General features: G+C 45.8%; 3 protein-coding genes across 5 annotated transcripts; 1 reads left to right on the top strand and 2 right to left on the bottom strand.

Moving 5' to 3' along the window:
• Nucleotides 1-4370: 4370 nt before the first annotated feature.
• On the top strand, nt 4371-10259 carry LOC104000660 (auxin response factor 24). 2 transcript variants are annotated; one of them, XM_009422757.3, is made up of 15 exons: nt 4371-4839; nt 4938-5050; nt 5198-5293; nt 5377-5433; nt 5559-5714; nt 5802-5886; nt 6326-6416; nt 6494-6658; nt 6866-6985; nt 7091-7166; nt 7236-7407; nt 7494-8440; nt 9032-9222; nt 9303-9498; nt 9832-10259. In XM_009422757.3, the coding sequence occupies exons 1-15, from the start codon at nt 4686-4688 to the stop codon at nt 9838-9840; spliced, it is 2628 nt and encodes an 875-aa protein (XP_009421032.2). In that variant the 5' UTR covers nt 4371-4685; the 3' UTR covers nt 9841-10259. The 2 variants fall into 2 exon arrangements, with proteins under 2 accessions (XP_009421032.2, XP_009421031.2); XM_009422756.3 differs by having other exon boundaries at nt 5544-5714.
• Nucleotides 10260-13025: 2766 nt separating this feature from the next.
• On the bottom strand, nt 13026-16433 carry LOC135651708 (transcription factor ICE1-like). The gene is made up of 4 exons (XM_065172063.1): nt 15100-16433; nt 14236-14466; nt 13496-13666; nt 13026-13370 (listed from the first exon to the last, which is right to left on the bottom strand). Exons 1-4 carry the CDS (start codon nt 16288-16290, stop codon nt 13284-13286), a joined length of 1680 nt encoding a protein of 559 aa, XP_065028135.1. The 5' UTR covers nt 16291-16433; the 3' UTR covers nt 13026-13283.
• A 1734-nt stretch (nt 16434-18167) lies between these two features.
• On the bottom strand, nt 18168-20057 carry LOC135583034 (zerumbone synthase-like). Of its 2 annotated transcripts, XM_065172064.1 has the most exons (4): nt 20021-20057; nt 19691-19869; nt 19504-19593; nt 18168-19330 (listed from the first exon to the last, which is right to left on the bottom strand). In XM_065172064.1, the coding sequence occupies exons 2-4, from the start codon at nt 19708-19710 to the stop codon at nt 18523-18525; spliced, it is 918 nt and encodes a 305-aa protein (XP_065028136.1). In that variant the 5' UTR covers nt 19711-19869; nt 20021-20057; the 3' UTR covers nt 18168-18522. The 2 variants fall into 2 exon arrangements, with proteins under 2 accessions (XP_065028136.1, XP_065028137.1); XM_065172065.1 differs by lacking the exon at nt 20021-20057 and having other exon boundaries at nt 19429-19593; nt 19691-19752.
• Between the last annotated feature and the right edge of the window lie 542 nt (nt 20058-20599).

The raw sequence follows: 20599 nt of genomic DNA, 5'->3' as shown, positions 1-20599 counted from the left end.
CCATGCTAACAAAATTTTGACCCATCTAATTTGATCGTACGATTGAAATGAGCTATAAAATATAGATTCATTGATTCTATATTCTTAATAAGCTATTTCATTGTATAGTTGGAATAAGATTATTTGTTCAAAGTAATAATAGTTATGACTCTTCCAAACGTATGTTCATTAACCTTTATATAGAGTTAATCGGGGGGACTCGAGAGGTTATGGTTTACCCTATGATATGGGAGTCCGTCAATCCAATGATACTATTTATTCATGAATGTGAATAAGACCCTATTGTCTAAGAATACATTAGGTTAGGATAACATAATAGCCTTAGCTTATTAATGACAACATCGAAACGAGGAAAGGCTTCCGGTTGGATCTCACGTTCCAATCTAAATGCATTCCGACATTTGAATTCATATTCCACTAAATTCAATGTACCGTTCGGGGATTCTCTGCAAACTCCAAGCAGTCTCTTTCCACGAGATAGAAAGCCAAAGCATGATAACATGTTTTTGGTAGAAGACAAAGTAAGTCTCTCGGAATCATTCACTCCGAGCCGATTCTTATTATCTCTTGGAAACATGCATTGAACCGAAGCTTCCTCGAAGAAACAAGATCATGATCTTACCATCAACTCACCCAAAGCAAATTGGCTTACATGCATGCATCGTGCTCGGCCACCACCACTCGCATGCACGTCTCCACAATCGTTTGCTTGGTTCAATGAACATTAGATGCGTCATCGATCATACATGCGTTGATGGAACAACGCAGAGGATACAGACACCATTCTCATGTGTTCCTTTCATGAGCCAATCGATAATAGTTGAACTCCAAAAGGTAGGATGATAGCCATAATAGTTTCTCCGTGTCTTGTTGCTTTCCTTGATGACTTGCTTTATGTCCACTACGAAGAGGAAGGATTTGATTCCACAAGAATAGGCACCCCTCATGCTGTGGAGACCGTATTTTATTATCATTCCTAATATATAGGAAGATATTTCACATACGCAATTCGGCATTATTAATCTTTTCTAGTTTTTCTCATGTTTTCATTTCCTAATTAATACATAGAAAGATGTCAACTCATTAATAGAAATATGATTTTAATAAGGGTCAGTAAAAAAAAAAATGATTTTTAATCTTTTGACGATGAGATCTAACATGAGATATAGATCTTGGGTTCCACGTGGAACCAGGAATCCGCTGTGGATCTTGTCGAGCTCTGGTTGGGCTATTTCATGGGCCCCCTATCTTGTCAAGTACCTACAGCACGACTTAGGCACGGACTGCGATTTGACGCGTCGTACGGTAACCTTAGCTGGATCGATCATTAGGAGCGTATCTTGGAGCCGTAATCGAGTTCGACCACCAGCCTCGTCGGCGGCTCGCACGAATTCCAAAGTCGATTTGTCTGTATCAACCTTGTGCTCCACACCGAAGCAAGTCACGAGATCCGTAACAGCTGCTCCACCTGTCCCGTTGTCACGGCGCCTCGGTCATCGTGGGCGAGCACGAATCTAGTGACTTGCCCGAATCGTAAAGCGGGTAGTGCTGGATTTCTCGTGCTCCTCGGACCCACTCAGCCGTTTCCATCGTTCCTTTGTTTTTGTTGGAGCCGATTAGATGCGAATGCACTGCATGTGTGTCCGACTTCCTATGGATGTTTGATCACGATCTGTGTGCCAACTACCATCTCCAGATCTTTTATGTCTCCATCATGCATCATCCATCAACGGCACCATATGCCATCAGGATTGCATACTTTTGTTTTGGGAAAGAGAAGCAAGGCATCGTTTCCTTATCCTCCTTGAAGGCGATGATCCACTGGCTGACAAGAACTCAGGCATCAGCTCATGCTTGACCTGTTCGTCTAATTTCCTTTTCAGAGGAACCATAGATGTTGGAGGAAGAAACAACATTATATACATATAGAGAGAGAGAGAGAGAGAGAGAGAGAGAGAGCGAGGGGCCGGTGGTTTCATCAGTGCTCTGAGGAGCTCACAATGGTGGTCTCGGCAGAGGGTTGAATGATCCATGTACGGGGAAGCAGCGCCATCGCAGGGGCACCTGCGGCGTCTGCCCCCCGCAACGTGGGCTCGTCACCCACAGCAGCAGAGGCGGCAGCGGCAGCAGGAGGTGGAAGAGGGAAGAGGATGAGGAGGAGCAGCGTCCGGTGTGGCCAGCGGGGCCCGGCACTTGAATCCAACCAGGTGCGGCTGTTGGTGGTCCTCCACTCACGCCAGCAACCCCCACTTGGGTCTTCCTCATCCTTATCGTCCTCTTGGCGTACCCGCCCAAGCTCACCTCCGTCCTCCTCGCCATCACCCACTGTCTTGTCTCGCCACCAAGCAACCCTCAGTCACTTCCTCCTCCCCCGGGGACGTGGTTGTCTCACAACCACCAAATCCCCCCCCCCTCGCCACCACATTGGTCAAATCATGTCCCGCTGGGATAAGTGTGAATTACCCGAACCAAGGGGGTCAACCACGGTCCGGGCATATCCGTGCGAATATTTCCAGCTACCAACCGGGAAAGAAGGCCTGCTCACCGGTCTACTCTCACCCGCTCTAGACTTCGACCAGCCGGCCTTGTTGACTAATTTTCTCATCCATCTATTTTGACTAATCATCTACTCTCATGCACAGGTTTTCTTCGTATGTACGTATCGACGGGTGTATGCAACACTAGTTGTCGTGGTACAGCACTATGACGACAGACACACGATGTATCGATTGATCATGCCAAATAGTACTACTAGATTCGCACAAGAAGGCTGCCATGTACGCATACGGCACGTAGCAAACGGCCGAAACCGGATCCACGTTGGTTCAGCGCGTGGCCCCGAGAAGCTGCCGCATCATCGTGATGCGTGCCCGTCCTCGATGTGGCTTCTCTGTGCGCCATTCGCGTGCACGTGACACCGTCGTCCTTTTTCTCCAGCCCATCCAACCAAAAGCCGGACTCATAATCGCGCAATCACAATTATTACGGTTTGACCAGTCGTACGACCATCGCGTCGTTTTAAGGACGTGTGTTTATTTATAATAAGTCGGTCAAATCATGCACTCGTGTCTTACACACACCATTAAAATAATCCGCCCAAGATACATGACGCTGATGTGGCCACATGAATCAACCTCTCCGAGATTTTTTCTTTTTGTACACCTCGCGACACACCCAAAGAAAATAAATCTACATTGGCTTGCGAACAAAGAATGTATACTTCATCACACCGCCTACTCCAATTGGACGGTTGAGGTAAGGGCAGCGGGTCCCGCTTTGCCAGGCCAAGCGCGCAAGAGCTTGTCGGCTCAGGCACGGGCACGGTCGGGACCCACCCTCCTTGGTCTGATGTTCCTCCCGCCACGGATCCCTTTGGGCCCCGCACCCACGCCAACCCACCCGTTTTTTCTTCCCTCGCCAAAAGTATTCCCACGCGACCAGTCCTCGTGACGTGTCGTAAGCCACGCGTCACATGCTACAGCCCGTGTAGCCCGTCGCCGCGACCTACTCCTCCACGCATCCGCCCTCGGAGCTAATTATCGATCAGCTGCATCAACATAGCAGCAATCAGCGATCGCAACGAGCTGTTACGCTTGGTTGTGGGCAACCAAAACGCGACATGTGATTAGTTTGGTCGGTTGCTCGCCGGTTCGAGACAGCCAAAGCCCCGGCCCGGGGGAGGGAGGGGGGATACCTCGGACGAGTAAGGCATTGAAACGTGGCGGAGGAGGCGTTACGGCACATCATGAGGTCGCTGGAGGTGTTACGGTCACCTCCCCGGTGCCGACACCCCTCAATTATGAGACCCTTCGCGGCTCCACCATCGCCCGGTAGTTTCTCGAAACGTGTCCTCCTCCGATGCGGGGACCACGGGAGCACATCCAGCGACTAAAAAGAGACGTAAATATATCAAATTTAATATACATGTATATATACATAACCAGCAAGGGAGGGAAAGGTGATATATTTTATTAATATCGGGAGACTGTCCGTTAATAGCACGACATGGGCGCTCTCCGGGGACGAAACGGGCAGGCGCGGACGCCGTCAAGTCGTTTCCGTTGCCTTGGAGGGGTCATGTAACGGCACCTTGACGGAGTTCGGTTGACCCCGGGCCTGGTTGGGGGATCGACCGTGGTTGAAATGATTGTCCCGGGATTTTGACCCGAGTTAAGCGTCCCTTGATGATCCCGCACGGAGCTTACCTTCCTTTGAACATTTTCCAATTCTGCTCGTGGCCCTTCGTTCTCGTAGGTCTCACCCTAAGTGCGTTCGTCAAACTGAGAAGGACCGTTGATTGTACTGTATGTTTTGGATAGGATCCGGGTATGCCATGGTCGAGGACAGTACGAAGTCTCTCTCCTTTCTTCTGTGCTCTTTCTTCTCTTTGCTGAAAAGAAAAGAAGGGAAGATGTAGAGAGACAGAGCCGACTAGATTGGGGAGAAGCGATAGGAGGAGGGGGTAGCGGAGACGGGCGATTGTGTAGGGTCTACTGGGCATATGCAGAGGCCTTTTCTTGCTTGTTGATTTCGACTCCTGCGTTGGATCTCGATCGCTTTGAGGTACCGGGAGGTGTTTGGGAGCTTCAATTTAGGGTTTATGATGGGTTCTTTTGGTTGAATCGGTGGTGGATGTGGAAATTGAGGTTTCGAGGTGGATTTTGGTGGCCTTGGAAAGGAAGTTGATGGCGTCATCGGAGGTGTCGGTGAAGGGGAGCAGCGTAGGGCGAGGGCAGAGCTTGTCGTCGGGGTGCAGCGAGCCGCACGAGGGCGCGCCGGTGAGGGGGGGCGATGCCGAGGGAAGCATGGAGTACTCCGGCGGCGCTGTCAGCGGGAAAGGTGGGTTTCATCCCCGATCTCCGGTGGTGGTGGTGTGTGTAGCTGTTGCTGTCGATGCAAGGTTTTGATTTTGATTTTTGGCGTGGCTTTTGTTTCAGATTCCGAGGATGCGTTGTACACGGAGCTCTGGCTGGCTTGCGCTGGTCCTCTGGTGACAATTCCCAGATTTGGGGAGAGGGTCTTCTACTTCCCACAGGGGCATATAGAGCAGGTGCGACATGGGAATTCTCATAAAATCCAATTTTCGCTTGAATTACCTCCAAAGTTTCGGATTCATGGGGTTTCACTTACCATTCTTAGGACTTCTCTATGTTTGTTCGCCTTCTCCTTACCTCCCAACTATTGCTGGTTGTTTTAGGTTGAAGCGTCCACTAATCAGGTGGCGGACCAGCAGATGCCGGTTTACAACATTCCATGGAAGATCCCTTGTCGCGTTATGGATGTCCGACTGAAGGTGCTGTCATGAAACCCCTAGAAATAAGGAATTCTCCTCATTTTTTCGGTTTTATCATTAAAAAATGATTCGTTTGTTGATAGGCTGAGCCGGACACTGATGAGGTATTTGCCCAGGTGACTTTGATCCCTGATTCGAAGGTATCTCTTCAAAACCTAATCATTTTGTATACTTTTGGGTTGTTTACTATGAACTTTTTGTTGAGCTATGAAGAGAAGTTAAAAGAGTTTTCTTTTGGATTTTAACGAAGTTGCTGTTAGTCCAGCAAGATGAGAACACAGTGGAGAAGGAGATGCTTCCGCCTCCACCACCACGGCCTCATGTGTATTCTTTCTGCAAGACACTGACTGCATCTGATACAAGCACACATGGTGGATTCTCGGTGCTAAGACGGCACGCTGATGAGTGCCTTCCTCCGCTGGTATAGAATTCAAATCTGTTTTTCTCTCGCCTGGTGGATTCTCTGTGTAAGATTTTGCTTTTTGTTGATTATTTGGTTGGTGATCAGGATATGAGCAGGCAGCCGCCAAGTCAAGAACTGGTGGCTAAGGATTTGCACGGAGTAGAATGGCGCTTCCGCCACATCTTTCGGGGTATTATAAGTTTATTGCCTATACCATTTGTCCTAGGTGTGGTCTGATTGTGGGCTTTGGATCCTCTAAGATTTGGTAAATAGTCATAAGAATGGCACTACCTGTCTCTTTTTTACCAAATGATCGTGGTCTTTATGTGAGAAACATATGCCCATATCTTTGATAATGTGCAGACTATAAAGTTGGCATCTCGAAGTTGGCTTGTCATAATACATTGTTTTCTTTTTCATTCATCTTTTGTAGACAAGTAGTTTAGTATCTCTGACTATTGTACTTTGCAGGTTAAAGTTGTGATCATAATGACATAATTCTATTGTTAACCTTCATATGCTTAAACTGAAATCTAGTTAGATATGTACTGTGCTTTTGACTTTGTCCACCTGATCTAAAGCTATTGTAGTTGTGGGCCTTATTATTTGCTCTGTTGTCTTTAAACTAGGTCAACCACGAAGACACCTACTTCAAAGCGGTTGGAGTGTCTTTGTTAGTTCTAAGAGGCTGGTTGCCGGCGATGCCTTTATATTTCTAAGGTCTGTTAATGTCCATGCTCACCTGACATACATAAGTTTTAGTATTATATTCTAAGTGGTTGCTACACGGCTGGCAGAGGGGAGAATGGCGAACTCCGTGTTGGAGTGAGACGTGCAATGAGACAGCAGAATAATGTTCCATCTTCGGTTATATCCAGTCATAGTATGCACCTGGGTGTCCTTGCCACAGCATGGCATGCTGTCAACACTGGAACCATGTTTACAGTTTACTACAAACCACGGTATGCGGGCTTTGCTTTGAATTCCATGCATCATAACACACCTAATAAGGCAAATGGTATTTCGTCATTGATTTTAATTAATGGTCAAGAGAAATTTTACAAAGACTAGAATGTTCTCATTACTTTCCAAGCCACTGCTGGTGGTTGTTATACAAACCGATCTTACACATCATTCATCTACCTTTGTCTGTTTGGTTGTTCCGACAGGACTAGCCCATCAGAGTTCATTGTGCCTTTTGATCAGTATGTGGAGTCTATCAAGAGGAACCATTCTGTAGGGATGAGGTTCAAAATGAGATTTGAAGGCGAAGAGGCCCCAGAACAGAGGTACAAGCTTTTTTTATTTCACTTCACTCTATGCATCAGGTCACTTTAGCAGCACTTCAAGTTCGGTAGAATCTTTTCTGACTACAAAACTATTTATGCTTAAAGGTTCACCGGAACCATTGTTGGCATAGGAGATTCTGACTCTAGCAGGTGGCCTGGATCAAAATGGAAATGTCTCAAGGTAACTTATCCTGATTTGTTGATAATATTCCTTGAATTAAATTGAGTAGCACTATGTTTTGACTTTTAGGTACGGTGGGATGAGACATCTTCAATTCCTCGTCCGGACAGGGTTTCACCATGGAAAATTGAGCCTGCTCTGACACCTCCTCCTCTCAATCCCCTTTTGATGCCTAGGCCAAAAAAGCCTCGAACAGCTGCATTTTCTTATTCCCCCGACTCATCTATTCTAAGAAAAGAAGGTAAAGTATCATTTGCACGGCCCTAATATTGCACTTGTCGTGATGCATTTTAAAGATAAAATTGACCATTGTGACATGCTACTCAGCTGCTCCGAAAGTCATTGCAGACCCTTCCCAATCACATGGAAGCCCTAGGGTCTTGCAAGGTCAAGAAATCATGACCTTGAGAAGTGCTTTTGCTGATAGTAATGAGTCAGGTGCTGCTAAAAAATCGATCATGTGGTCGACAAATGCTGAAGAGAAAAATGATGTTTCTTCTCAGAGACGATTTGGATCAGATAGCTGGATGCACACAAAGAGGCATGAGCAAACCTGTGCTGAGATATTGTCAGGATTCCGGGCTCCTGATTCTAGTGGGTTTCGCTCACCACTCCTTGAGCATAATTCAGGTGACAAAAGCCTTTCAAAGCCTCACCTCCAAGATCAAGAGTTCAGACATAACTATTCTCCTGGCTCATGGTCGCTGATGCCTCCACATTCAGATTTTAGCATGGGTGAATGCAACTTGAAGACATCCTCGCAAGTTGGTGAGATTTCTCATCTAAAAGCTGAAAGATATAGATGTGGCATGCAGGGTGGTCTTTCTGAGTTTCAGGGTTTAGGAGGTGATCAAACTTCACTGAATTGGTTAGAGCATATGATGCCAGAGTCTCGAAAAGATAACCAGCCACAACCAAAGGTCATCAAACCCCAGCCGCTGGTGCCATCCCAAATTGATGTGGCAAAGCCAAAAGCAAGTAGTGGTTATAAGCTATTTGGGTTTCATATAAATAGCAGCCCGATGATCTCTGAATCAGCTGTGCCGCAGAGCAACTCAGCGGATATTTTGATATCACATAGCTGTCAAACTTCAACATTGCCTCAACCACATGGCTTGGAGGCTGACAAACATTCTGAGTCGTCCATAGTTGCAAAATTAGTTGGTACAACACCAACAAATGGTGATGCAGAAAAACTTATTCAGGCTTGTCCACAGGCACCTAAAGAAGGCCAGAGCAAGCTGCAAGGTGGTCCAATTAGGAGTTGCACAAAGGTAACCTCTGTTTCAATTTTTACTTCTTGTATCGTTGTTGGACATGCTTCTAACAAATCTGAGTTTGGCATCATATGGTACAATTGCTAAGGTGAGTTCTGTCTTGCAATGTAATTATTTACTAGATTACAGATTTAAGTGGCTGGGTTCTGAAATATGTTTTCTATGTCATGTTTTATGCAGGTATCAGTTAATCATAGATGTCAATTTAGGTTTTCCCCATTCGATGTACAATAGAGAAGCTTGAAGGAGAACTTATAAATTTGGTTTAAGTAATAAACAGCCAAAATAATTTGGTTTCTTATATAACATACAAAACTTCTCTGGGGTTGCTTGTGAAAATCCACAGTAGGAGTCCTGTTGAATTCATGCTTTAATGAGAAGGTCCATAGCTGGATGAATGCCAACTGTGACCAAACTTACATAAAAAAGTTTCTATTTGTAAATATTGAAAGCTCAATTGCTTCTTGCTATAGAGTAATTTGCAGATTTGTGGCTAGCCATTTATATTGTGAGAATATGGTAGAGTATATGGAGCGATCATTATCCATTACTTTGATTTAGCCTCTGACCTGAGTGTACACATTTCAGGTGCATAAGCAAGGTATTGCTCTTGGTAGATCTGTTGACCTTACCAAGTTCAATGGTTATGATGAACTGATTGCTGAACTAGATCAAATGTTTGAATTTGAGGGTGCGCTGGTGGCTCCCAACAAAAATTGGTTGGTTGTGTACACTGACAATGAAGGTGATATGATGCTTGTTGGAGATGATCCCTGGAAGTAAGTGCTTGCTTTAGGTCCTTTTTTCTACTCCATCATTTTGGTAGTTACTATTTAGGCTGACCTGCTGCTGATTGCAGTGAATTCTGTAACATGGTTCATAAGATATACATCTACACTCGAGAGGAGGTCCACCGGATGAACCCAGGAACTCTAAATTCTAGAGTTGAAGAGAGTCCAGCTGCTTCAGATGAAAAAATAGCTGGCAAAGAAACAAATGGCCCTGTGCCTACTCCTGACCCTGACAATTCCGAGGGCTGTCCAGGTGTTGACGCGGTATGCAGATTTTGCTGAGCTTAGTGTTATGGAAAAGCATGTTACTTAATGAATGTGTCTTTTGTGCAAACCATATGTCTATGCCTACCTTTTGTTTGTTCATGCTATTAATTTAGTGCCATTAAATATTTACACAGTTACATCAAAGGTGCAGAGGAGTTTTTTATGCCCCTTGAGCTTTTATTTTTATACCAAAATGACCGGCCCATAGACCAATTATCAAAATATACTCGTAGAAAAACTTGTGCTCCAATTTGGAGCATCCTTTTTTGTTTTCAGATGATCAAAACTGAAAAGGACTCATCTTTCTTGTCTGTCTGTTGCCTTGTGCAGGCTTTTTAAAGATGTCGAGAAAAGAAAAAAACAATGTGGAAAGTAGCTTTTTTGTGGTGGGTCTAACTTTTGAGATACTTTGTGCTTGCTGGTAAGCCCCATCTTGTCCTCCGTATGCCTGCTGCTGGCCCTAGGCTGGGGCATGGAACCTTTCTTATTTCCTGCAGTTTTGGTGGTATTGTAATTTTGCTTACAAGGCCCCTTTTGGTATATATATACCGGATAGGTAAGGTAGGTCTTAATCCTTTGCACCTACCATGTAAATAGCTTATCCGTCTATTATATATTTATAACTCACATTCCCTATCGTTTTTGTCACTCGTGTGTCATGATACATTTTCTTGGAATGAACCTTAGAGCTTGTTTATAGGCTTTGGTTTGATCAAATTATACGTCTAATGAAATAGCTATTGTAGATTTTATCTTCACTTCTTTCTCTGTGTGAACTCTAAATTCTGTGTGCTTATTGCCCCACTGGTTCCGCAAGAAGTTAAAAAAGCCTAATATCGACAGTGTCTTTGGAGCTACTTGGTTGATGCTTGATCCGACACCAGCTGACAATATACAGGCTTTCCCTGTAACAAGTTGAACCAACCTTGGATGCAGCTCAAATGTGTTTGTGTTGTGGATAACGTTAGAGCGGAATCATGATCCCATCTTTTCTGCTTCTTTCTGGCTCTGTGAAAGGGACATGGGTTTGTTGAGCACATCTAATTTCCAGAATTTGGTTCCACGAAAGAGACATTTGGTTAGTGGGCAGGTAGCATCGCCACAGGGCTGGCTGGCTGGCTGGCCTCTGTATCATCTCGAACTTGTGGTGGTAGCTGTGAAGTCGACTGCCCCCTACAGCTCAAACATGGCGCACGCTTGTCGACATTCAAATTTTGGATCACATTCAAATTTTGTTAGCGTGATGAGCCCGTGGTTATCAGCTTTGTTTCGTCTGGAATCCAGTCTGTAACCAACGCATATTATTCTTGAGTTTTATTTGAGGAGCCTTTTTCGGAGAAATGCTAGCGATCGGACATGTGTTCACCTTTTCCCCATAGTTGGCATAGGTGGTTGGTGATCGCATCCTACAGAGACAGCACAAAACGGCTTCTCTAGACCATGGGACTTGCATGGTCTGAAGGGAGGAAGATAGCAATAACTCCTCCAAAAGGAACTGCACCAAGAAGCAGAGCATCTCTGTTTCAAGGCCATGCTATAACGACGGGCAGAGAAAACGCGGACATGGTGATTGTGATCGCTCCTTTTCCTTGTGCTTTGCTCGACAGGATTCTGCAAGCCTACGGATGCTGCTGCCACCATTTTGTGGGCGTAATACGCTACTATTGCCGTTAATGCTGGTGACTTCCAGGAAACATTGCAACCACTTGGGATTGGCTATATAATGTAGAGAATGGCCAGATGGAACACAGATTCGCGGTCCATTCTCTCTCTCTCTCTCTCTCTCTCTCTCTCTCTCTCTCTCTCATCTTTGAAGCCCACTATGAATCGACATCTTATCCAAATATACCTTAGAGGACACTGCAAAAACAGGGCTATGTTAATCCACAACTGGCTCATACGACAAGCCATGCGAGTCGGCTAGTGTTTTCGGGCACCGACGTACGTTGACTATCTATATCCACTTCATCATCGATATGCAACCGCTGGCTGAGATCCTGAGACATAGAAACGTTCCCTTCGCTTAATCTCTTCGATTATGTTTGTCAGCTTTGCCATACAAACCTCTTCACCATATTCACCCAAACTTTTAGCTGTTGCCTATCGAAACTCTAAAGCATACGATTTGCTAAAGGCAGAATAACAAAATAGGAATTAGCTTCAGCTTTTCAGATCCCACCGAGGGGCTGTTGCCAGTTCAAATGAGACACCCCTTATCAAGTGTCATCATCCATTCAAACAAGTACACACGCAATTCTTCGAGAGAGACAAGGCCCCGAAAAAGTTCCAACAAAGAGAGTCCTACATTTATCATTGTGAGCATTTTAGATGACCAAATACTGTGTGAAGGACTGATGCATGTGTACCGGCTGATCTAGATGCCATTCTTCTTCATGATGGATAAATACCATGGATCTCGGTTCCTAGTACCTGTCAAAGTATCTCGATGCTGCTGCTTTGGAGGAACCAACCCATGATAAAGCTCGTTTCACTGTTCACCGGTCTAGCTTCTGGTTTGAATACTTCCAAGCAGAAGAAGCCAATCAAGCAGCCTTTTAGTTGTCACTGTTGCCTCTGAGGACTTCTGAAAGCTTTTGGGAACATCCATGTGGCAGCAGAAACTTGACAGTGTCATCATCTGCTTGCAGTTCGAGTCATGGGGATCACACCAGAGATTTGATAGCAATGCGAAGATGCGCCGCAACCTGATGACACAAAATGACTGAGAAATCGATACTGTGCAGACCCAGAAAACAGTTCATTTCTGAACAAGGTTGCCACTCTTTTATCTCCAGGGTAATGGCTCCAGCTATGGTTTGTCTTGATGGCAGTATGGGGGATGAATGACCCGAGAATGTGACAGAAACAACAGTAACAACAAAGAGGTCAGTGAGCTGGTGACGGTCGAGGATCTTGTCAGTGATGACACTGGCCAGTGAGCTGGTGATGTGCAGTGGAAGCTGAGAGGACGATGGCACCAACACGATATAAATGAATGAATTTAATGAGGGTGCATCCATTTGCTGGAACAAAGATAAGGGAGATGAGGTCCAGACCTGTCAGGCCACACAGATTCAATCCACATCATCCGATGGCATCTCTCTTCAGAACACGGATGAGAAGCCATGACGGGTAGCAATTAAAGAACATGAAAGAACAGATCAGCCGCAGAGACTTGCAACTCTTTCAGCACTTCAACCTTGTTCCATGCAATTACTCAGCAGTCCTTTCCATTGGTTTCAGAATAACTGGACAGATCAGATTTCAACCTCATCAGATAAAGCTTGTTGTTCATGTCAATTGCATGCCATTGTTAGTAAACAAAAAGCAAATACTTGGGTTTAATTAGTTTCTCAAAGGGAAGTTTAACTACAAGGGAGAAGGGAAAAGTTACTGAGCGCTAGCACACATTCAACATGAAATTACATCCGAAAGAGGTCGTAGAAGAGCAAGACAGGCTTCCACTAATCCAATTCACCATGATACCATGCGAAACTGAAGTCGAACAAATTAGTCATGTCGGATGATACAAATATTCCACGGTAAACTCTTATTCCATGATGAAAGAGTGACAAACTGTTCATTGGCTACAGAACTAGCTTAGTGATGTGTGACATCGACACCTTCCTTAAGATATGAAACACAAAATGCTAAGAAATTGCTGAAATGCTCACATGACCTCTTCATTACTGCTTTTAAAACGATATATAAAATGGCTCGAACTTAGAAGCACCCTCTGAGCACCATTAAAATCAATGCAATTTCTGATTCTCCTTGATTTCTCATGACACTGTATTATCGAAGCCGGCAGAGTTTAAGAGCACCGCCTTGATATCTTCTGGCAGAACACCAGGACCTTCCTTGGATTGCTGATAAGGGAACAAGAAAAAAGATTACCATCCTTGGCAAATAAACAATGAGGCAAACCCAGCTAAAAGATAAGAGGATGTAATGAATTTTGTTAATATAAGGATACGATGAGACCAAAGCTTACCTCAGCTCGGAAAACATCCATGGCAAACCCATTGAAACAGCTGATGACAGCCTGCTGGATGTCAATTCCAAGGCCATCGAGCGCCCTCATAGTGGAGAGCAATAGGCCAGGTCTTCGGGCACAAAACATATGAATGTTAACTGCTCGGCCTTCTCTTACCCTGACCTCAACCTATAAAATAAGCAGTGTAGATCAGTTTGTCACATAGCAGCAAAAAAGTACAAACCTTGAAGACCCAGTCCAGTAAAATTGGCAACCATGCTTTTTATAGTCTATTCTGAGCTTACGTTCCTGGGATGACAAGGATTGTTTGTCAAGAAGTTTAAGATCAAACAAAGTGAATGCAAGCAGCCATCTAATTTTCTGAGGACAATAATTTAGATGAATATATGAAAAATCAAAAGATTGTTCCGCGGTTGTGAGGTTCAAGTAATAAGGTAAATATTTGTATATGGCATTTGGGCCTTTATGTCTTGCGACAAATGGCTAGCATACATTTGCATCGATTAGCAATTGTAGTTTGTGAGGATTACATCAGATTGACCAGTTATCAAATTTACAAAAAACATAACGAAGTCTACTTGATCAACAAAAGCTGCATCTTTCAGTGCTCACTACATTTTAGAAAAGGAAGAGTTCATTCAGTTAAGTTGCTACTCCTGGAAATTAGCATAAGAGATGGCAATATTTTATATTGGCAGTAAATGAAAAAAACATGAGGCTCATGCATAGATACTCACTCTTGCTGGCTGACCATTTGGGCTTGGTACAGAACTTGGGCAGAGCTCCTCCTTCACACGGCATGATAGAGTGGGTAGTGTTGGCGTCAACGGGTGAAAGCTTGTTGCACTTGTAACAGGCACCGAAGAACTGGAAGGTGTCGATTCGAGTTCATTGTGAAGGTCGTTGATCCTTCGCAAAAGCTCTTTCAGGTACTCAATTGCATCGCCAAGAATGGATGCTCTGTCCATCTAACAAGACCATAATGATTAGTTGTACCGAACTCGGAAAAAACACAAATAAAAAGATAGGATCTTCATTGACTGAATCAGGAAAATGTCCCCGTAAAAAATGTAACGATTTCTGTATAATAAATATCTAACATGTGCAGACAACAATGTGTGTGTGAGTGAGGATATCCAAAATCACCTTTGATGCTGAGCTCAGAAAGAACACAAATAAAATGATAAGATCTTCCTGGAATATGTCCTATGAAAATGTAATGATTTGTGTTCAATGAAGATCTAAAATGTGCAGATAACAATGTGTGTGTGAGGATATCCAAATTCACATTCAAATAGTAGATAAAACAAGTTGTATGTTTCGTTCGATGCAGCATAGGAGCACTATCAATAAATTATTACTAAACAATGCGTAAATAGGATTACTGATAAGTTGTTATTTGCAAAGGACTCGAGTCCATTTAATCATAGCAATGCAGAACTCTCCAATAGCTAGAGATAGTAAGTCACTAGAAATCTTGCAGCTAAAAACCAAATGGAATCTATGCGTTGTTGTATAAATTTTACGTGTGCAGATTACAATCTATGTTGAATCCTACAATTTTACACTGTAAAGAAGAAGTGGAGGATACAAGTCTTTACCTTGCTGATCTTGGGAACAACAGACCTAAGCATGTAAAGCCGGTCATTGAGCTTCTTCCTTCTCCTCCTCTCGGCCATCAAGTTCTTCGCAGGCAGGCCCTTCTTCTTCCCTTTCTGGTCTCCACCTCCGGTCACCGTGCTGTTGGCATAAGAGTTGCTACCTCCACAACCGCCGCCGCCATTTGCGTTCTCCTCACCTATGACATTCTCCGCTGCAGCATCATCCGTGTCATAATTCAATCCCGATGCGTCGATGCTCCCGTCGTCCATCTCATCCTCCTCATTCCCCTTCCTCCTCTTGTTGCTCTCTTCTTCCAACTCAGTCTTCCCACGGTTCCCCGGCACCACCCCTTCCCACTCCCAAAGCCCCAAGAGACCACCTTTTTCGCCGGAAACTGATGAATTCTGCCGAAGAGCGGCGGCCGCCCGCTTCTGGAACAGAGTGGGCTGCGCACCCACGGGCGGGAAGATCTCCAGAGGCCTCAACACCTTGGGCCGGTTGAGAAACGGAGAACTCTCGAAGCCGTCGAAGCCCATGGGGCCGAAGGCGGCACCGGAGCTGGAACCAGAACAGTGCCCGGACGAGGGCAGCAGATGGTCACCAGAGAATTCGGCTCCGGAGCTCAGATCGGGACAACCAAGCTGCTCGCCCGCCCCCATTCCTGCAAAACCAAGGACTCCTCCCCCGCCACAACCTCTGTTCATCATGACCGGGAAATTGGACACTTGGGAAGCCTGGAGAAACCCCGGGGCGTCGCAGCCGACACCAAACCCGGTGTCGAAGGGGTTGGAGCTAACCGAGACGAAGAGAGAGGAAAGGGCTGATTTTGCAGTGAAAAATGGCGGGTTTTGATCGAGGTTGACGACGGGTGGGAGCATCAGGGCCTCGTGCGGCGAAACATTCGAGGGAAAGGCCACGTCCGTGAGCTCCTGATGTGTCTGGAACGCCTGAAAGGAATGGTGGGAGGCGGCAGGCGGCACGGGGTTGGAGGCGGCGGCGCTGCCCAGGTACCAGTCGTTGTCGTCGTCGTCGTCCAGCATGGACTTGAAGCTGAGGAGGCCGAGCTCGTCCCTGCGCCCTCCCATCACCCCGCTACTGGCGTTGGACGCGTTCGCTCTCGTCCACGACGGGGCGTCGTCCTCGTCGCCTCCTCCTTCCGTCCACACCCCGCCATTGATCCCCGAGAGCATGGCCGCTCCTGTCCTCTCTCCGCGTTACAGAAGAAGACAGAAGACGGTGTGGGGTTGGGTATTAAGGCCTTTTAACCTTTTCTCTACCGTTTCAGAGCTCGCAGCACTCCGCCTGCGAGGGGATGCATTCAAGCCATTGCGTTTAACGAAGGGAGAGCAGCAGACGTATGGCGTGGTGGCCTTCCGTTCCTTTCCGGTCACTTCCTATTATTGCCATGTCGGAATCCCCAATATGCCCACGAGCAAAGGCTCTGCTCATCATCACTTGCAGAGTCCACAGACCATTGACAGGCGGTGAACAATGCTAATGTCTTCATACAATTAATCTCTGTAGGTCTCACAGTACAATTCACATCAGTTTGGCCAAGAATTCCAGCATTGTTTGCTGTTGGAAGCTGCTGTGATCTGCTAACTTTTCATCTACTACAAACCTTGTCATTTGCTGCAGTAACTTTAGTTGTGTGTGGAACAAAACATTACTCATCTACAGATCGATGAGTGGTCCAAGTGGTATCGGTAGTCAACAAATGAGGCCAGCCATATCCATGTGAAGGACATAAAGCTTTGTTTTGTGTTGGATGATGGAGCGAGAAGGGAACACAGACATGGGGAAGTCCTTTTCGACAGTGCCGAGGGAGCTTAGTCCAGTAACCTCTTGATGCCAACACTTCGAGAAGCAGAACAGATGCTCTTTTGTTGTGAGGTAGAATGATACAGCAGGTAAGGGATATTGTAGCCTGCAACCTCATGTAGAAACACCATGCATTCCATATCTTATCTCATGCATCATTGTCCAAACTACAGCAGAACATGATGCTGATTGCAGCTGTAGAAAAGGAAGGTAAAAAAAATGAGTAGGGAGAAGGAGAGGCTTTCTTTTAAGGTATTGAAGGACAGTAATGTCATGATGAATGCATCTCTAAGGACCACATCTGTTATTCTTCCAAGGGAAGTGGTAATAACTCGAGAAAGAGATGCAGGTCTGCAGTATTCCCTGGTAAATTGGGCAATCACCAACTGAGGTAGACGGAGAGGTGGGGCTGTGCTTTAACGGCCGGAAGAGGTCCCAAGCACAGCGTTATTTATGGTAGAGGAGACAAACAGGGATACGAGAGAGAGAGATGCAAGGTGGGAATAAAGTGGAGAGAGAAGAGGATGGGAGGGGAAGCCAAGTATCTCGTGATTGCTTCTATTCAACTCGGATGGGTTTCCTCAGCTTTCATGCATCTCGCACTGATGGTTACTGCCAAACCTGGTTTGTCGTTGTCCACAGACTGCAACCCAAACAGTTCATCGCGTGTGTTCTTTGACCAAGAAAATTAGCACCACTGCAGCAAAAGACAGAGAGACAAGACGGAGAGTGAGAAGAAGGATTTATGATGCATCACCTGCTGAATTAAAGATGTGCGACTCTAATAATCTCAAAATCTAAAACCAACAAGAGAAGAAGAGCTTCTCAAAATGTTATCTACACAATTAGCATATATATCTCTTTCAATTAAAAATTAATTATCCGATAAAATATAATATTATATATATATATATATATATATATATTTAAATTTTGATTTTAAGAAAAATAAGCATAAAACCACCCAACCCCATCATTGGACCAAGTTATCAGAGCCCAGATTTGTCTTGGGCCACTTCATCTTGGGCCTATTCATTCTTATAGCCATCTACTTAACCCAATTCTGGGCTCTTGGGCTCTAATAACTTGGTCTATTCATTAGGTAGTGGTTTTATGCTTATTTTCCTTTATATATATATATATATATATATATATATATATATATATATATATATATATATATATATATATATATATATATACATATATATATATATACACACTCACTGGATTAATTGCAAAAATGTGTTGGTAATGTGATCCAGTTCTATTGATGGAAGCATGGTGGGCAAAGGTAGAAACATTGTGATTCGAGGACCAACATCTCACATGGCTGTCATCAATAAGCACTAATTCCAGATGCCACTGATGGCAATGCAGGCAGACCGCCGGTTGCGCAGTTCCTATCCAAGCCAGGTAGATGAAGCTTATGTTAGTCATGGAGGAAATGGTTGCTCTCTTCCTCTTCCGGCCTCGGCATGATCTTCTAGAGTTGAACTGTCCGCTGTAGTTAGGATGCACAGAAAACAAGCAAAACACAGGTTGCAGCAAACTATATCCTGACATGTACTTTGCGCCAAAGGAGCAGGAAACAAAGACAACTATAGCTCGAGCCTGTCGGGCGTCGGCAGATTTAGCTGCTTGTAGCTTGTGAATCCCCCGTCGAGCACCAGGTTATGACCTGCGATGTACTTGGAATCGTCCGACGCCAGGTAAACGGCTGCCTTGGCGACGTCGATCTCCTCACACTTCGCTCCGTTCAACTCGCTCAAACCATCCACTATGTCCATTATCTTTTGCCTTCCCACGTCGCCGTATATCTGAGCCAACTGATCCACCACCAGCCGCGTCGGGATCACGAATGGCGATATGCAGTTGACTCGGACCCCGCGGCGGCACAGTTCGCCGGCGACCGACTTCACGATCCCGGTCACCGCAAACTTGGAGATGGTGTATGGGTGCGTGCCGAGCCCTCCCATGAGCCCGCTGACGCTTGAGATACAGATGATGGAGCCCGAGCCGGTTGGGGCCATGACGCGGGCCGCGTGCTTGATTCCGGCCAGGGTTCCGCGGACGTTGACGCCCATGACGTGGTCGAAGTCAGCCAGGTCGAGGCGGGCGACGTCGGGGGCCATCGGCGGGCCAGCGATGCCGGCGCTGTTGTGCATGATGTGCAGGCGGCCGTGGCGGGCCACGGCGAAGTCGACAGCTTCGGCCACTTGTTGCTCGACGGTCACGTCGCACTCCACGAACTGGGCGTGCGGGCCGAGCTGTTGGGCGGCTTGCTCGCCCAGTAACGCGTCGACGTCAGCGAGGACGACGGTGGCGCCCTCTTCGATGAACTCACGTGCCGCGGCCTTGCCCAGCCCACCTGCTCCTCCGGTGATCAGAGCCACCTTCCCCTCCAACCTGCAACCATGCATTTCGCAGAGGGAAACAGACGCTCATCCATAGAGATTTACCGACGAGACATCAAGAAGCTCATACTTTAGATGCAATAAGTTAACCTATCAATCATTGCCATATCAGTTAACTGTAGACGACAGGAACGAGTTTGCCAGCTCAACGCATAGCAGACTCACCTGCCGCTCTGCCTCGCCGACGAGAACTTGACCTGTTTTCGCCATGAACTCTCCTTCGTTCCGGCCACGGCCACTCTCCTGCTTAATTTCCTAGCCAGTGTAATCACAAATCGAGAAGAATAGACACCATCGTCAGCTTAAAGACTCAGTCTCCACAAGTTTGAGAGGACAAAGGCGGAGGACGTACCGGGAGACAAGGCGGAGCATCCTGGGCGCGGAGAAGAAGAGCGGATGGTCTCTCAATATCTCGATGGCCTTCTCTTGTCCGTTGGGGCTGCTCTCTTTCTTCCACGACTATATAACGACGACGCGCTCGCTTCCCATGCAACCCGTTTTCCCATATAAATCTGTATTACTAGTATATCTCTGTTTGGATCAGAAAAGGCCGATATAGTATGGACAAAGTTGGTGGAATTTGAAGGGGAAAGCGTGACACAAACAAGGAAAAAAAGGAAGCGAAGCCTGTGACTCCCCACACTAACATCGCACGGGAGAACAGGCGAAGCCTGCGACGCACCCTGTGAGAGAGAGTACAGTCAACCACTGCTTCCTTGACGCGTGTCCCACCTCAGGTGTCTGGCCGTACGTTGGAGCTGCGTGTGGCTGTATGGTGGACCGCGTGTCGGCAGCAGCTCACGGCTTGCTTTGATATCCGTGTTGGCGCCCGTCGCGGAGTTTATCTTCTTCTTCCTCCAGCCTGCCTGCGAAGGTTGCAGTGTGAGTCATCCACATGAAAGAAGCGTTCGTATACATTTCATCAAACATTCTGTCAAATATGTAGGATTGGAATTCTTTTGGGATACATATACGTAGGTTAGAGATGATGTCTTTACATGTAAATTCTCTAAACAAAAGAAAGGTTCTCAGCATCATATCCTTTCTGTCTAATGGTGTAATAGTTATCGCACCAAACAATACGAGGGCATCATTTTATTAGCAGAGCATTGGGTGAATTATTTGCAGCAGACGTAGAAAAGTAAGTCCGAAATCAGGTGAAGCATCACATCTTGGGCTACTAAAAGACAACAAGCGTGACAACATTCTAGTTACGAGTCACCTTCGTTTGCTTAATCAAAGTCATAAGAGTACACAGAGA

Source organism: Musa acuminata, chromosome BXJ3-10 (assembly GCF_036884655.1).
Source record: "Musa acuminata AAA Group cultivar baxijiao chromosome BXJ3-10, Cavendish_Baxijiao_AAA, whole genome shotgun sequence".
In the NCBI taxonomy this organism is placed as follows: Eukaryota; Viridiplantae; Streptophyta; class Magnoliopsida; order Zingiberales; family Musaceae; genus Musa; species Musa acuminata.
The sequence above is the reverse complement of the archived record's forward strand: the minus strand, read 5'-3'. Positions and strand labels throughout refer to the sequence as shown.

Coding starts and splice junctions, on each gene's coding strand:
- LOC135583034 (XM_065172064.1), bottom strand. CDS start 19,710: ATGCTCCGCCTTGTCTCCCG. Junction 19,594..19,690: donor ATGCTCCGCCTTGTCTCCCG/GTACGTCCTCCG, acceptor TACACTGGCTAG/GAAATTAAGCAGGAGAGTGG. Junction 19,331..19,503: donor TCGGCGAGGCAGAGCGGCAG/GTGAGTCTGCTA, acceptor GCATGGTTGCAG/GTTGGAGGGGAAGGTGGCTC.
- LOC104000660 (XM_009422756.3), top strand. CDS start 4,686: ATGGCGTCATCGGAGGTGTCGGTGAAGGGGAGCAGCGTAGGGCGAGGG. Junction 5,051..5,197: donor CACAGGGGCATATAGAGCAG/GTGCGACATGGG, acceptor TGGTTGTTTTAG/GTTGAAGCGTCCACTAATCA. Junction 5,434..5,543: donor CTTTGATCCCTGATTCGAAG/GTATCTCTTCAA, acceptor ATTTTAACGAAG/TTGCTGTTAGTCCAGCAAGA.
- LOC135651708 (XM_065172063.1), bottom strand. CDS start 16,290: ATGCTCTCGGGGATCAATGGCGGGGTGTGGACGGAAGGAGGAGGCGAC. Junction 13,667..14,235: donor CAAATGGTCAGCCAGCAAGA/GTGAGTATCTAT, acceptor CTTATTTTATAG/GTTGAGGTCAGGGTAAGAGA. Junction 13,371..13,495: donor TGGATGTTTTCCGAGCTGAG/GTAAGCTTTGGT, acceptor TTCCCTTATCAG/CAATCCAAGGAAGGTCCTGG.